The 17,004-nt window shown below is 31.6% G+C and overlaps 3 protein-coding genes across 4 annotated transcripts; 2 read left to right on the top strand and 1 right to left on the bottom strand.

Annotated features, from left to right (window-relative positions):
* Positions 1-1,504: 1,504 nt before the first annotated feature.
* On the top strand, positions 1,505-3,476 carry LOC146530939 (general odorant-binding protein 19d-like). Its single transcript, XM_085198817.1, has 5 exons — positions 1,505-1,670; positions 2,125-2,295; positions 2,405-2,522; positions 2,732-2,817; positions 3,239-3,476. Exons 1-5 carry the CDS (start codon positions 1,617-1,619, stop codon positions 3,257-3,259), a joined length of 450 nt encoding a protein of 149 aa, XP_085054943.1. The 5' UTR covers positions 1,505-1,616; the 3' UTR covers positions 3,260-3,476.
* Positions 3,477-3,750: 274 nt separating this feature from the next.
* On the bottom strand, positions 3,751-11,501 carry LOC146530938 (uncharacterized). Its single transcript, XM_085198816.1, has 5 exons — positions 11,127-11,501; positions 10,832-10,974; positions 9,616-9,694; positions 7,699-7,917; positions 3,751-7,242 (listed from the first exon to the last, which is right to left on the bottom strand). Exons 1-5 carry the CDS (start codon positions 11,424-11,426, stop codon positions 7,147-7,149), a joined length of 837 nt encoding a protein of 278 aa, XP_085054942.1. The 5' UTR covers positions 11,427-11,501; the 3' UTR covers positions 3,751-7,146.
* A 378-nt stretch (positions 11,502-11,879) lies between these two features.
* LOC146530937 (nonsense-mediated mRNA decay factor SMG9) lies at positions 11,880-16,977 on the top strand. 2 transcript variants are annotated; one of them, XM_085198812.1, is made up of 8 exons: positions 11,880-12,463; positions 12,539-12,773; positions 13,199-13,333; positions 14,042-14,299; positions 14,688-14,904; positions 15,050-15,232; positions 15,853-16,019; positions 16,743-16,977. In XM_085198812.1, exons 1-8 carry the CDS (start codon positions 12,431-12,433, stop codon positions 16,943-16,945), a joined length of 1,431 nt encoding a protein of 476 aa, XP_085054938.1. In that variant the 5' UTR covers positions 11,880-12,430; the 3' UTR covers positions 16,946-16,977. The 2 variants fall into 2 exon arrangements, with proteins under 2 accessions (XP_085054938.1, XP_085054939.1); XM_085198813.1 differs by lacking the exon at positions 13,199-13,333 and having other exon boundaries at positions 12,262-12,463.
* Positions 16,978-17,004: the final 27 nt, after the last annotated feature.

Raw genomic sequence — 17,004 nt, 5'->3', positions numbered from 1 at the left:
GGCAAACTTTGAATCTTGTACAGGCTATTGAGGATGGATTTGAAAGCAGGAGAATAACTGGCGTTGTCTTTGTTGATTTAACAGCTGCATATGATACCGTCAACATTCGTAGACTCCTAGTTAAAGCTCACAACATAACTAACGATCAAGGCTTCGTCCGCATACTAAGAGATATCTTAAACAACAGAAGATTCCAGGTTCACCTTAATCGTAACAAAAGCAGGTGGTGCAGTCAGAAAAATGGCCTCCCACAGGGGAGTGTCTTAGCCCCGGCCTTGTTTTCCATTTATACCAATGATCAACCAAAAACTCCAAACACCCGTCAATTTCTCTATGCCGATGAGCTTGCTTTGGCTGCTCAGGCGTCATGTTTTGAGGAGGTGGAAAGTTTGCTGAAGACAGCCCTAAGCGCACTCGACTCTTACTATGACGATAACGCCCTTAAACCCAACCCGTCTAAAACTCAGTCGTGTGCGTTCCACCTGAAGAACCGTGAAGCAAACAGGCCTCTTCAAATATCTTGGCGAGGTGCTCATATTCAACACTGTCCACAACCACGATACCTGGGAGTCATACTGGACAGGTCTCTAACATTTAAAGCTCACTGCCTGTATACCAAACAAAAAGTATGTGCAAGAAATAATCTGCTCCGTCGGCTAACGAGAACACATTGGGGGGCATCTCCGCACGTACTTCGTACAACAGGCCTCGCTCTATCTTTCTCTGCAGGTGAATATGCGTGTCCAGTTTGGCACCGTTCCGCTCATGCTAAGGAGGTGGACATAGCATTAAATGAGACTTGTCGTATAATTACTGGTTGCCTTAAGCCCACACCACTAAATAAGGTCTACCCTCTGGCCGGAATAGCGCCTCCTAAGGTTCGACGTGAGGTGGCATGTTCTGTCGAAAAAATGCGTCAGGAAAAAGACCCTCGGCACCCACTCTATGGCTACACCGCACCTCGTGCCCGCTTGAAAAGTCGCCACAGTTTTATTCAAGCTACCAAAGCTCTAGATTGCATTCCGAGTCGCGCTAGGGTACGGTTATGGCAGACAATCTACCCACCACCTTTAGGCTTTGTCCCCCCCAAAGAGTGCCTACCCGCAGGTTACAACTTGCAGTGGCCTACATGGAAATCACTTAATCGCTTACGGAGCCAGGTTGGCCGAAGCAATGAGCTTCTCGTGAGATGGGGGTACGAACTGAGTGATAAGTCACCCTGTGACTGTGGCGCCGACCCACAAACGATGGCACACTTACTCTCCTGCCCGAAATGTCCATTCACCTGCTCACATGACGATCTGATGGAGGCAACAGACGCCGCAGTCGACGTGGCTAAATACTGGCAAAATATGATATGAATTCTCCAATCATTGACACGAAGAAGAAGAAGACGGGATACAGCGTGCGAATATTTTTATTTTTAAATTAATATCTATAAACATCAATGCAATCATATAATAATTACCTACTTTTTGCGAGTAGGTACCACACAATCAATGTCAATTGCCCAAAATTAAAAGAACATTATATATTAATTTTATACACAATGGTAATAAATACTATATAAAATGGTATTTTCATAAAATTAAGCTAGTGAAGTATCAGCCTTAACCATGGAGACATTGCTGCAAGCTTTATTTATTTGTTGCTTCATGGGAGCGACACTCGTAAGTATCCAGTTTATTATCTAGTAAGGACTACCGAAGTACGTTTCTATTATATTTGGGTCTCTCATGCCTACTGAAATATATGGCGAATCCTTTAGATATCCACATATAATTAATAAAAGATCACTTCATCACTTGAAACCTCAAAACGGAAGAAGTGATGCCTTAAAGGGAATGGGATGCCTTAACATTAGGTTCCCAGGTTCCTCCTGCCTACCCTAGTGCGCTAGTGCTAGTGCGGGATACAAATTGAAGCTAAGATTAACTTGAATTCTATTGCATTCATAGTAGCACAATACCTATACCAATTTAATTAAAAAGAAAAAAAATCCATTAACTAATCCATCGTAGGTACATTTTTCTTGCTTCAATTTATTTTAAAACATAAAAGGAAAATGACGAACGCTAAATGCGAGGCTAATATAAGTTTTATGACATAGTTTTTATATATTAGGCCAGAACCGAAACCGAAATAAAGAAATGGTTCATCCAACAAGCCGTGGAATGCAGCAAGGAACACCCTGTGACCGGAGAAGAGCTCCAACAAATGAAGACTAAACATAAAATACCTGAATCCATGAGTGCTAAATGCCTTGTCGCTTGTATTTTCAAGAGAATCGAATGGGTAATATTACTTTGAAATATCTTTTTTCCATATTTAAAAGATTCTTTATTGTTTTTACTTACTTACTTTATTACTTATTTTTAAATACTTTTATCATTCTTTCATATAGATTGATGAAAAAGGCATGTTTGTTAAAGAAAAAGCATATAAAACATCGGAAAAGGATTACTTGAACGATCAAGTAAAATTGGACAAGGCAAAGGAGCTGTATGAGTCATGCAGTAAAGGTATTTTAAAATTAAGATGTTACGTTTTAAACTAGGGACCCGATACAATAGCGAAAACCGCATTTAAATCGGTTACGCCGTTCAAATGCACAGACAAACCCACAAACAGATAATAAATTTAAAAATCATTGTTTTGGGTTCTATTACATTAATAAACGTCCCTAAATTTACTCTTAAAAACACTTACAATTTCTTTTTTTTTATTTCAGTAAATTCGGAAACAGTTACCGATGGTGAAAAAGGTTGCGAGAGATCAAATCTCTTAGCCATTTGCCTGACTGAAAGTGCTGCTCAGGTACGTTTGGTGAAATCATAATTTGAATTTCATGCACAGTTAGTGCATGAAAAAATCATAATAATATAAACTCGTAAATTGCAATATTTTCAAAAATTTATCTCACTCATGTTATAATTTGTTTCGTGCTGTAGTAACTTTAATAGTAGGTTGATGACAGTGGACAAGGCGAAAGAGGTATGTAGAAACCGAAGCGTTTGGCACTCCGTTCTCTCTGACTAACCCGCTAAAGATAAGTAGTGTGATGCTGCGGTTTTGGGTTCGATCCCACTCGAGCTTGAAATGAATTTCACGCTATATCCCGCACATGGTAGGGTGAACTGCGTGAAGCTGATTTAAATTTATGTTATTTATGTCTACCGCATGGTATGGTGGTAATTAAATATGTACCTAATAATGATACATTCAATGTGCTTTTCAGTATGGATTCGTGGTACAGTAATACCGTCTACAATACAATAACAAATGCAATGATATTTTCGCTACATTCCAACGCTACCAAACACATTTATAATTTAATTTTAATTAATAAAACATTATTTTTAAATACTTTATTCATTTGCATATTTATTTAATACTACCTAATCAATTATTAATAAAATTTATGTTTAATTTTGCTGTGAAGTATTTACAAGTAAGCCAAGGAAACGATTGGTAGTTAGCCCTAGCTGGTAGTATTATGACAGACAGCGGAAGATGGAGAGCCTTAACAGTGTCTCACTCCCTCTACTTACCAGCTAAATGCCGACTACAGAGAAAAACTGAAAAAAAAAATCATATGATAGGCGTACCATAACACACTCATAGACGTTTTACCTGGGGGAGAAATTAATTATTTTTTAACTCCGGCATTCTTTATTGATACTCATTTCATGTATATGAAAGCTATTGTATGTTTTCACTATTCTAAAAGGAGAGCTTATTAAAAAGAAATATCTTTTAAATCTTTATTGAAAGAGATTCCACACCGTTGACTGTTAACGTTTGTGCAAAGCGAAATTATCATATACGGTTATATAACGCAGATATTAATAATAAACACTTGGTCCAAAACAATAAAAAGGTTATTATTATATAAAGATATGTTACAGAATACAAATACACTATGTTATATTATAATATAGTACTAGAAAAATACATGATAAAGATCTACCTGATAAGCTGCCGTTAAATAATTGTAATTTAAATTTTACGCAGGCTACCCCCCATTTTGTTATTTTAGATTAAAATTGTAATCTTTATTAGAAAAGAGCAACTGTTTATGTGTTGCCAGCAATTTCATTTAAGAATTCAAATGTGCTTGCAAATGTAAATTTTAATAAAGAATATTTTGAATATAGGTCTGCCTTCTAAGCTGATGGTAGTGACATTTTCATTTGACAATTCAAAAGTTCTTACAAAAGTTCATTTGAAAAAGAATAATTAGAATTTATAACTTCGAGCCGGTGTACGACGGTAGCTACATGCTTATTTCTCGATTCAAAAGTGCTTACAAAAGTCAATTTGAATAACTGAACATCTACATCTAAGAAACATTCAGATAAGTTAGTCAACAGTAACTTATCAGGCGCTAAAACATTTTGTATTAAATATGAGACTCAAGTATTTCAATTTACTAAAATATACACATTTCAATAAGTTTCGTAACTACAAAAATATAAATTTTACATACGATTTATACATTGTTGATTGGCACATAGATAAACTATACAGGGTGGAAGAGGCAGCGCTCCTTTTACCGAAACTGCATATAGGGTAAAATATTTTAAACCCAGAACTAAAGAAATCAATCAAGGTACCTCGACAGTTTGGGCGTAGGATTTTTTTGACAATTCCAACCTGTATACATGATATTATTATGATTAAAGTAACAAAAAAAGGGCACTGGCAAGAACAATTTTTTTAACAGAAAAAAGTTTTACTTTCGGTTAAGACAAAAGAACGTAGTTATAATATACTATGAAATTTACTATCAAAACATTGTACTCATTTACAAAGTACCTAATTTTACATATTGTACATTTTAATAAAAATATATGTAGTTTCTTATTTTTATTCATTAATCATTAAACTTCAGTAAATCCAAACAGGTGTAATATATATTTTTTTCAAATATTATAGGCAAAAATTACTTTTCTAATTGAGAAATAATAAAATATGAATTAAAATTACGAACTATAATAATATGTGTTGTACAGTATATAATAAAAGCAGATATATCATAAACAATATATATCAAATATGTAAAGGATATATAGAAGCTCAGTCATATAAAAAAATATCAATAAAAATATTATATCTTTTTTTTTATTTAAAAACAAAAAATGTTTAAGTCTTAAAAATAGATGACTATTTAATTGATATCTTTATAAACTAACAAGATTAACAGAAGGCTTTTTTTGAATAAACGAAGTAAAATGTTAAAGCAAAAAAAATGGCCCATCACTATTTTTTTCGTCTCAATTAAAGTATAACAATTGAATATCTAACACTACAGTATATAATATTAAAACTTAAAATCTACATACGAATACAAAATAACACACAAAAACATGTTTTATAATTAATTTCACTTGATATATTTCATTGAAATGACAAAAATAAAACAATCAATTGAAAGACATTATAATATTCATATATATAAAAAAACTAAATTATATATTAGATATGTCTTAACTGTTAATCCCATTCAAATATCATATTTGACATGTTTCTTTTAAATGAGTGACAATAGTAAATAGCTAAGGGAAGCTAGGAAGGGAACAGGGAATGTTGAGATGCCGTTTTCATTTACAAATTACAATCTACAAATTAAAACGGCATCTCTAGGATGCTCTCGAGATAGATCTCACGAGTTCAGAGTGGTTTATAAATACAGGCCCTAGTATACAGTCAGTATAGACAGACTCTTTAAGAGACACTTTATGTTGTAATTTTGTAATATTTTATGAATAAAATATTTTTTTTTTAGTCTTTCTATTTTAAATCAATAAAAAAGTAAAATCTATATTAATGTGTATACGAAGGCCTCTAAAAAGGGATATAATGTGAAGTTGAAAAAATGCATACAAATGATTTGTGTTAAATAATTCATACAAATAATAACTGTATTGTGAAGTAACATAAAACATTTGTCATACATTTTACATATATTTTAATTTAAACGATAAATAATAAAAAGTGGTAACACTTTAAAAAAAATGAGTTATTAAATTTTAAAAAATCTAGAAGACCGATGGGTAAGAACACACAAAAATATATTAAATATATTATCAAAAAATAAAAATAAATAAAGATTTTTTATCTATATTGAGCGAAATTATTACTTTTTATAATATCATTTTTATTAACACTACATTTTGCATTTCGTAGCTTTTTAAAAAATGTTCAACAATTAGAAAGCTTTTAAAACATTTTTCACTTAAAGTTTTATTAATTAACAAAAATGTACAAAATATCTTATTCTCCGTTAAGTAATATCATTTATTATATCAAAGTTACACAGATCAATATCATAAAAAGACACAGGTAATAAAAATATTAACAAAAATGTATTATCTATTATTTTTCAAAAATAAAGTAGTAATATAATATAAAATTGATTCGAAAATAAAAAATTCAAAAGGTTCGAGACATTATTAAGATCCATTAAGTCAATTCAATGAAAATTGATGTCTTAAATAGGCATATGAAGATTTTTGTTATTTTTATTTAATTTAACATAGTAGTCAGATCAGTGGGAGATTCACCAGTAGGCTTAGTAAGCTTGAATTAAATTATTAAATAACAAGTTTTTTTACACAGCTCGATAGGTAGTGTTTTGAAAATTATATACTTCGGATAATTTGAGAAATATGCCCAAAAACTATTCTTATGTATGTACCATTATAGGAACAATAGCGGAAAACAACACAATTATAGACACAGTGTGTACCTTGAAAATGTGTAAATCCACCATTGTATAAAATATACTTTATTACACTTTTGAAAAGAAACGCAATAGACGAAACACGCCACAAGAAATTGTACAAAAATATAGGTAATATATAATTAAATATTAAACTCGTTCAATATTTTTTAAGAACAGGATAGTAAAAATAATAAATGTTAAATAAAATATTCTAAGCAAGTTTAAGTCAATTTTTTGTTATTTTAATTAAAAAAAGATATAATTGAATGAAATAGAATGAAAAGGAACTCCTATAGTGGCGTGTCCAGTCTAATCGATTCTCAATAACAATATATAGAGACACACTAATCGAGACATCGATACAAACTCCGATACATCGATTATTCTATGAGGACGAGTTGACCTTCGTTGACCTGATGTTATATGCTGTCATAGCTGTTGGGGTCGGGGGAGGTAGCTGGTCCTGGACCTCTTGCTGGCAGCTTGAAACCATTTATCGCGAAAGCCCAGCCATCCTATAATTGAATATGTTCTTTTTAACTTCACACTGTACCCCACCTACAGCAAGTTAGGCAGGGAGATTGTAGTGTTAAGACGCTCGGCTCCTCAAGCACTGCTCAATTTTGGAAACATCGTCTTGTTACCAGAGCAGGGAAACAAAAATAGTTAATTTCCCCAACTGGAAATCGAATCCACAAGCTTTGCGTTTTTACAACGACTACGTTCATAATGGCAACGGATCATAATTTTTTCCTATGGTAATAATCGTATATTGTATATATTACGCGAGTTGAAAGCGCCACGAGCGAGCTAGCGTCCTTCAACACTTATTATCTCAGTCATTTTTGTAGATAAGAAAAAATTCAACAGATTATTGTTTCTCAAGCTACCTTTTATTTAGATATCCTGATAATAAAAACATTCTATATTACAAACGAATTTAACTCAATGCTAAAACAAAATTATTTTACCTTAACAAGATTTGGCAGATCCGACCAGAATGAAAGATTGGGTATAATTTCAAGTCCCGTAGCACCCATAAGGAATTTCTTCGTGCATATTCCCAATACAAGATATAATATGACGAAGGAGAAAAATATCACAAGCAAAGTTGAACCCACAGAACGTCCGGCATCAGATGGTTCGTTGAGCTTCTTCAAACAAGCGTCTCTTGAATAGAAACCTAGAACCTGAAATCATTTTTTTTACTTATTTAGACATTATCCCAAAAAAATATATGACGCACGTTTCAGGGACACGAGACACCCATTTAGAAACTTTCGTTCTCCACTTTGCACCGAATTCGAGGCATTGCGTGTTGAGTGGCAAAACTTGATTAACCCCCTGAGAAAACAGAGAGGTATTAAAAGTTTGACGTGTTAGCTTCCAAGCGGATGAACCAATTTTGATTTAGTTCTTTTTGTTTGAAAGGTGACGTAATCGAGTGTTCTTAGCCATTATTCAAGAAAAAAATTGCCGCCGTTTGAAGATTCTTATTCGTTATTTTGTAGTTGTCCGTTTACTTTTTTGAGCTCGTGGATTTTCATTTTTATCTAAATTTTATTTGTGTAGAAGTAGTTAAATATTTATCAAAAAGCCGATTAAATTGTAGTTACGATCAACTTTTTTACAATTTATAATATAAATGTTATTTAACTACTGTAAACGTAAAATTATGATTAACGTAGAAAAAAAGGTATTTTTTATTAAATATAACTTTCTACTTCTAACATTATTCCTAAACAACATAATTACATTCCTATTGAATATTTTACGTAATTAATGTATGTATGTAGCCTATACGTCGCCATCATGATGATTACATGAAATCATGAAATAAAGTCACGCGATATTTTATAAGTATAACTATATTCAACTGTATAATTTGTTTACATATAATACGTACAATATGGACCCAGTAAAAATATATTTTCATTTTCATCGAAAAACGATTATTATAATAATATAATTATTATAAAAAATAGTGGTATAATCCATGTTATTATAATATAATCATTTCTATGTATCTCACTGCAGAGTTAGTGACGGTTTTGGAAATATTTAAAAATCTTAAGGTTTAATAGTACAGCCGACTCTTTGCCTGGTTTTATACACAAAAGTATTTAATGGGAGTAGATTACATATATATGTATATAAACAACTATTTTTCATAATCATATGTTAAATATTGAATTTCAAGAAGTTTATTAAAACCGCAATGTAAAGATGTGAAGGTAATTGATATGGTGGATCTTATAAATCCTTGGAAAATGTCAACTTGTATGTTAAGCCTACATATTAAGTCTAAAATATTATTTTAAACCAATTGTTTGTATTATCTATGTATTACAATATTTACCTTTATTTTTTTCCCTCATTTTTAATTATATCATTTTATCCGCTGGATTCAAAGGGCGCAGGACCGGACGGAGTGGCGAGAATTAGGGGAGGCCTATGTCCAGCAATGGATGTTAAAAGGCTGATGGATGGATGGATGGATTGAGCGGAGACGACACCATTATTATTAACCATTATGTGTACAGTCTGATAGTTTTCAATGCACACTATAATATAAATTTAGATTTTTTTTTTATTTACATTACCACGTAATAATACCTATGTAATTGGACAAATATTTTTAGTTTCACGTTGTGTCTCGCTTATAGCAGGGCAGAACCAAGGGGGAACCAAGTGTCAATTCACTCCGTTAAACACGCACCACCCAAATTTCGAGATTCAAATTTCGTTACCAGTTGCGTGAAAACTTAACGCCAGGCTTTATCGGTATTTTGGTAATAAAGCAAAGAATTAAAAAACATTCCTCGTAGTCGTTACGCCACGGCAGCCTTGAAAAAATAGGTTGTTTATTAAAATAAAAAAATAATTACCAAATCATTTGGCTCTTTCTCTGAAATCACCTGAAGATTACCCTCAACTTCAGCACATACAAGCATTACCACTGTTTCTCTGTAAAAGAAAAAATATATCACATATATATTGTGATGCAGCGGCACAGTATCCATTTTAAACGCAATACAGCTTGTGGATTCAATATAATTTAGGTCAAGCCATTTCCAACATCCATGAATGATTTTAGTAATAGGTTAAGACATTCTATTTCCAATACCCTGCTCAATTTTTATGACATGTTGTGTTGAATGGCGAAATTAAATGGCATACTTTAACCACCAAAGCAGGTATATGAAAATAATTCATTTTACTGACTCTGAATATAACATATGCTTCAACCCAGCGCCATAATAGCCTCATAATGAAATTACAAACTATAACAATATGCAATATCATTATAGACATTTATATAAATAGACCCTACTTTACCTTTATAAACAGGTTATGGGCATCAAAGTATTAACTTGACCTCAAACTGGTTCTAATACTATTTGAAACTTTGAATATTTTGGACAGCACTGATTTACAAAACCAGTTTTTCTTGAGAAATACAAAACTGTTGATGTTCTAAAATATGCACATTAGCATATGATTATAGAATTGGATTACAAAATATATTGTTTTTATTTTTCCTACTGTCATTAATTTATTTGTATTTTAAATAAAATGCTTATGTTAAATAAAAAGATTGTACTATGATAAACACAGCATAAATAAAATATACTGTAATACAAATAATGTAGTTTGTCTTAACTATATCTCAATAAATGTTAAAATTATAATGTGAATTTCAATAATCTTATGGCTGAGTTTGTTTTAGTCGCACTTGTAAATATAACATTTTAAAAACCATTAAATAATACATAGCATATATTGTATTCACTGTAATTAATAAGAAAAATAGAAAAACTCTGTAATGGCCTCTATAATTATTTGTTAAATTATAATATGTAATTACTTGCAAATATTCTTTGTACTGACACCATTGTGGTGTAGCGGCACAGCAACTGACTTTAAACTACATGAGCAACAGTGTTAAATTTGATTCTCACTCATAGAATTATTTTTTCTTTGCTCTGGTAACAAGACACACAGAAGCATGGCATGCAGTTCCAAAGGCCCTACCATAGACAGAATACACCATGCAAGCTATAAATTATACAAATAATCATATAACATAAAGTATATACTTACGATGGAGGATTAAAGTACACAATTGATAATCCATCAGCACTAAACTTAGATACATTTGTTTGTCCCAAAAATTCATTATTACCACCATCTATTTTAAATGTGTCTGTTGAATTCAAGCTCATGATATTTTTATGTCGACATATCTGAAATTAATTATTTATTTATGTAGAAATATTATTTAAACAAAAGTCTTAAGATATCATTTATTTTATATGTAGGTAGGTAGTATAGTCGTAAAGACTGTACAAACAAGGAAAGTATAATTTAAAAAAAACTACTAATTTGAATTTCTTACCGATAGTGGCTTCACGCAAGTGTTAACAGCAGCTGTTGAATTTTCTTTAAGTAACACATCGAAGCAAGGATGGTAGTAATATGTATTCAATTCATATTGCGTTCCATTGTTCTTTAATTGATATGTCTGTGTGCTATAAAATGTTGCTTTTACGGCAGGCGCTAAGTCAATACCGGTGCCATTTAAAAACTCACAAGAGCAAGGTCCTTTTGGTACACATTCTTCTGCTGTACAACTTAGTGACAATAATACCAATATGTATACCGAATAACACCAAATAAAATTTATAATTTTGTCCATTTTCGTCCCAACTGCTATATTTTTCTAACAAATCATGAATGTCAACGTAACACTAAAAGTCAAAAAGTAAATGATTTCGTGTTTGTCAACGTCAAAATAATGTTGCCAACATTTTAAAATGTTACAAAAAAAATTTTGTGACAAGCACTGTACAGGACTTTTTGCAGGTATCGTATTGTAACGGCAATATAGTAGAGGTCTAATGACTTCCACTACATTACCGTTATCAGTTGAAAGAAAATGTAGTCATCAGTCAAATAAAATTCATAAAATGGGATAACAGGAATATGCACTGGGAGCATTTCTGTTGCTAGTTGCTAAAAAGGGCTTGCATTAAATCAATTATCGTGAGAATGCAAAATTTATCAACTATTACTAAGTAGTCTATTAATCTTACAAAGTTTTTTGTCGCTAATTCTCAAGGATATTATTGTTATGTATTGTGTTATTTTTATTAACGTAAATTAAGTTTTAGTTAACCAATGCTGTAAACTGAATAACGATGCTGAAAAAATCACGGCATTATTTCTGCATAATATTATAATAATTTACAAGCAAATAAATAGATGGCAATATGTAGTATATTGTTTATTTTAATATAATCCAAGTAATAAAAACAAACATTTATAAGGATAAATAAACTAGCTACTACTAGAACTAGCTAAAATATTTGAATGATTAATCATATTATATCATTTCAAAATAAATAAAGACTAAAAGCCATTTTATGTTTAAAAAATATTATTGATTTATTTTAGTCAATTATGCAAATCAAAACAATGGTCATTAGTAAGCAAGTGTAGTGTCACCCTCTCCTGTGAGGCTTGCCGAGATTAGGCAAGCGAGTACATGCCATTAAACATTTTTTTGTCATTGTCACTTGTCAAAATTGTATATTGTTTGGATTTTTTAAATATTGCAAAAATGTAAAAATATATTTTTATGCATCTTTTTTAAAATTTGTCAATAGACAATTATATTCAAAAGTCAAATAAAAGTAAAAGATGGCAGACAAAAAGAAAAAAATATTTATAAAAGTACGTTTCTATAAAATCAATTTTAAAATTTCAGTTTTTAGATGTAAGTACTTATTTAAAATAATATCACTACAGGAAACTATGAGTGCTCCAAGGCGTCCAGTTATTTTAAAATCAGACCGAGAAACTTCTACGAAGGATTCGATGAAAGTTAAAGATGAAAAAGAAAAACAGCCTACCATTATATTAAAAACACGTGAGCAGAGTACGCCGAAAGACGAAAGGCCAACTAGCCCTAAATCGATAGGAACAGAAGCTGAATCGACACAGCCATCAAAAATTGCTCACAATGAAAATAAAGAAAGGAAAGGTATTCATTTATTGAGAATAACAAGTTATTACCAAATTAATTATGTATAAATGATAACACGGCTTGGGAATGTAATGCTAGCTCTGGTCTGTTTCAAAGTATCATTGTCACAAATGTCAAAATGTGTTTTTGGATAATTGATTTAAAAAAAGTACTGCAAAGTTTCTTTATTAACTTTTTTCTTAGTAAACTAATGGTAAAGTATTTGATGCTAAAAAAATGAAGCATGTAACTTCTTATATAATATTCATTGAATAATAATAATAATTAATTAAAATAAACCGTCTTATATTCAAGACTGCATATTGAAAGTGGGAATTCAACCGAAAAAATACAGTCAGTTGCTGTCCATTGGCTCCAAAATGGCCTTTAATGTATTATAAAAGTATCTTTTTTTAAACTTCTACATTAAATATTATTTTTAGAACAAAAGTTAAGCCAGCCAGCTAAGTTAATGACTGGGCCAGTAAAATTGCTGGATGAAAATTTAGATTTCAATACATCAGCATTAGAATTTCTAAATGACACTAACAGTAACTATCTGATTGTGGGTGTAATAGGTATGTAAATCATTATTGCATATAATTTATATATTAATTATATCTATATATATAAAATCGAAAGGTCACTCACTCATCACGAAATCTCAGAAACTACATGTGCTAGATATCTCAAATTTTGCATAGGAGTTATTTATAGGTTGTGGGTGCTCGCTAAGATGGGAATTTGTAGTATTCAACTTCTAAGGGGTTGTTTTTGGGGTCGAAAGTTTGTATGAAACTTCGTTACTACAAATGCTAGGAGTCTCAAATTTTACATAGACGTCACTTGGACGTAGGTCATGGAGACAGAAATTAATGATAACAGGTCATGCAGTTGAAACCGCGAGCGGGCCGCTAGTATATATATATATATATTTACAAGGACAATTTTTTATACATAATAGTTTTTTTAATAAAAATGAGAATAAAACAAACTAGAATAGATAAAAAAATCGAGGGTTCCTACATATAAACTGCCATGTCAAAAAAGAAGGTTTAGGGAAATCAGAATAAAGGTTTATCTTACTCTTAAAAAATTAAATACAATTATAAACATAAATGTATAGTAAATATCCATAGGTTTACTTTATTTTTAAAAGTAAGATGAATCTTTATTGTGCTCTCCCATAAACTTTACATTTTGACATATATGTTTACACTTAGGAACTGTTATGGTCAGTGCATTCCATAAGAAACCAGAATTTTAATGATTAAAATAATTTCCAGGTATGCAAGGTGTTGGAAAATCAATGATCCTAAATTTAATTGCCCAAAATAGTCCTATTGACAATTTGTGTAAGCAAATTCTTAATTCGCATGAAGTACCTGCAGATTCCACGAATGATTCTAATGACATATCAGTAGAAAATCAAATGGACAGCTTAAATATAACTGAAACACAAGAAACTCAAGACCAACATAGTATATTTAAGTTTAAAATGCAAGATATGGAATATATAGAGAGGGGTGTACATTGTACTAAAGGTAATATATTGTTTTATATATTTTTGACTGTATATTTGTTTTAAAAAATAATAACAAAATATTAGGAATTTATTTAACTGTTTAGGAAAAGAGAACCTAGTGCCTTGACGTTACAATATGCTTCCCAGTAGACAAAAGTCAACACCATTCCAGACCTGGGCTGGGACATAAACTCCTAACTTTCACTTTGAGTCCCAGTTGGAACAAATAATTTACTTAAACAAAGCTGGCGTCGGCGTTGAGTTCTGCCGCTAATATACAGTGCCTTAAAATATCAGCGGCAGTTTGGAACAGAGTACCTTAACACCCCCCAGGTTCCTTTAGTCTACTCTCCTTTGAGCGGAATGCAGCATGAAGCTAAAAAAAAAAACAAATAAATTTGTTCCAGGTATAGACATGTACATAACAACAGATCGTGTAATACTTCTTGACTGTCAACCGTTATGGTCGCCATCGTTGATAGAAGAAACAAATTCCAACCCCATAACAGCAAGGAGTGCTAACATTTTAACAGTGGATTGCCTCCAAATAGCTTCTTACCTAATGGCCGTATGCCATGTGCTAATTGTAATTCAGGATTGGTTCACTGATTATAATTTTTTGCGGTAATTTGTTTTTAAATTTATACTAGGCTTTCAGTACTAACAGATATTTCTTTAAACTTAGTGTTAGCACACTCTGTTCAAGGTTTCTGAGACATTTCTTATATACCAAAACGATGAATGAAAATAATTCCACTTTTTTCTCCAGTTACATCCAAACAGCTGAAATGTTAAAACCGTCACTTTCTGCGTCAACTGTCAATACAAACCAAGAAAATCCCGAATCTACATCAAGTGGTGAAAACCATCCACACTTACTTCTCTTACACAATAGATGCCAATTGGAAGATTTTACACCGGAGGCCATTAAAACTATGCAAGATTTGTATAGGTAACATAAATTTTACTTTTTAATAATATAATTAAATTTAATAATATATTTAATAAATTATTTTTAATAATATATTTAATATACTTTTAATATTGTCCTTATTAATTATTTATCGAGGCCATCGTGGCGCAGCGGCATAAGGGTGTGACTAACGCGACGGTTGTGGGTTCGATCCCCACTCGAGGAAGTGAAATATTTGTTTAAGTTTATTGTTCCATTTCTTCGCTCTGGTGTTGAGGCAAAGCGCGGCGTTGAGCTCTGCCCCTCAACACGCAATGCCTCCAGAATTCGGCAAAAAGTAGGGAACGGAATGTCTCAACGCTAGGTTCCCGCACACAATAGGGTAGACACCAGCGTGAAGATGAAAAAAAAATGTTTTAGGTTCACTCTGTATTCTGCATATAATAGGGTAGGATTAGGGAACCAGGTGTCAAGACATTCTTTTCCCGACCCACCATCCAATTATCGAGACATTTCACCAATGTAAAATAAATAAAATAATAATTTATCATTTTTAATATTTTAAAAGTGTTTGTTTTTGCTATTTCACATTTAGTAGGTTTTTCTTTATTTTAGTTGTATCTTGTAACTCACAGAATTTTAAACATTTTATTTTACAGAAAAGTTTTCCAAAGGTCAAATCTTCAACTCCAATCTGGCATGTATTTGTATAGCGACACAAACAAAAATGGTATAAATATCAATAATGTTTCCAAGTCGTACACTATAGAGACATGTGGTTCTCCAATCAACTTGTTTTTATTGCCAGAAATATACAGTGACTTTGGTAAGATACTATCATAAGCTTACTTAAACTTGGCCGGGGTTTTTCATATAAGAATATGACTGACCGAGAACGATCTATGACCGGCGTTATAGTGTGGATCCAGCCTTAAAAATGACAAATCAGCCCCACACTATGTACATGTATCACTATTCAATAAAAGCTATACAATAATAAGATATTTTTTTAGAAACAAAGTAATGTAATTTAAAAATGATCCTAAACGACAGAATTCAATAAAAATAAAGTATTAAATTTGACGTCAATGTTAAAGATATACTAAATAATGTATTGATGAAGTAACAACGATAAATACAATTATAATACCAAATAACACCTGGTGTTTGTTTATCTTCACGAAAACCCCGCATGATGCAAAGAGAATCGAATAATATATCACACTTGTTTTTTTTTTTAATTTTTTTTAAACAAGGTGATTTTTTAAAAAAAAATCAATTTTAGGTTTTTTTAAGTTTTACACTGCGGGGTACAGCCCAAAACAGGATAAGCAGATTGAACTATTTATACTATATATTGCGTGTTGAGTGGCGGCACTCAACGCCGCGTTTTGCATCGCTAACCCCCGTCGTTCATCAACCCAAGTTAAAGTGGGAACACACAACAACTTTACTCTTACATGTGTTGATACTACCTTCCCTCTTCCTATCCTGCTATATGCGGGGTACAAAGTGTGATATCAAATTAATAATTTTATTTTGTTTTTAGATAACCGCGATATTTATCGAGGTCACCCTGATTTTGAGCAATTGGCGAAACGCCTGCGATGGTTGCTTCTAGGTGTAAATAGACATCAAATAACAAATGTACCAAATTTATCTGAAAAAGGATGGTTCCAGTATTGCATCAAGGCATGGGAAACGATAAGAAAGTGCACATTTTTTATGGAATATGAACGATTTTTACCTTAGTTATTTAATAAATTTATGCTTATGTTGATAAATTATGGTTTAATTTTTCTTTGGATATA

The sequence above is a fragment of the Heliconius melpomene genome, chromosome 16 (genome assembly GCF_056956725.1).
Source record: "Heliconius melpomene rosina isolate 202511_hmr_F chromosome 16, ASM5695672v1, whole genome shotgun sequence".
In the NCBI taxonomy this organism is placed as follows: Eukaryota; Metazoa; Arthropoda; class Insecta; order Lepidoptera; family Nymphalidae; genus Heliconius; species Heliconius melpomene.
This window is presented reverse-complemented; position numbering and strand designations above follow the sequence as displayed.

Excerpts from the sequence above, each read along its gene's own strand:
- LOC146530937 (XM_085198812.1), top strand. The coding sequence starts at position 12,431 with ATGGCAGACAAAAAGAAAAAAATATTTATAAAA. Across the intron at positions 12,464-12,538 it reads AGAAAAAAATATTTATAAAA|GAAACTATGAGTGCTCCAAG; the intron begins GTACGTTTCTAT and ends ATATCACTACAG. Across the intron at positions 16,020-16,742 it reads AGAAATATACAGTGACTTTG|ATAACCGCGATATTTATCGA; the intron begins GTAAGATACTAT and ends TTTTGTTTTTAG.
- LOC146530938 (XM_085198816.1), bottom strand. The coding sequence starts at position 11,426 with ATGGACAAAATTATAAATTTTATTTGGTGTTATTCGGTATACATATTG. Across the intron at positions 10,975-11,126 it reads CTTGCGTGAAGCCACTATCG|ATATGTCGACATAAAAATAT; the intron begins GTAAGAAATTCA and ends AATTAATTTCAG. Across the intron at positions 9,695-10,831 it reads GTGTACTTTAATCCTCCATC|AGAAACAGTGGTAATGCTTG; the intron begins GTAAGTATATAC and ends TTTCTTTTACAG.
- LOC146530939 (XM_085198817.1), top strand. The coding sequence starts at position 1,617 with ATGGAGACATTGCTGCAAGCTTTATTTATTTGTTGCTTCATGGGAGCG. Across the intron at positions 2,523-2,731 it reads GTATGAGTCATGCAGTAAAG|TAAATTCGGAAACAGTTACC; the intron begins GTATTTTAAAAT and ends TTTTTATTTCAG. Across the intron at positions 2,818-3,238 it reads TGACTGAAAGTGCTGCTCAG|TATGGATTCGTGGTACAGTA; the intron begins GTACGTTTGGTG and ends TGTGCTTTTCAG.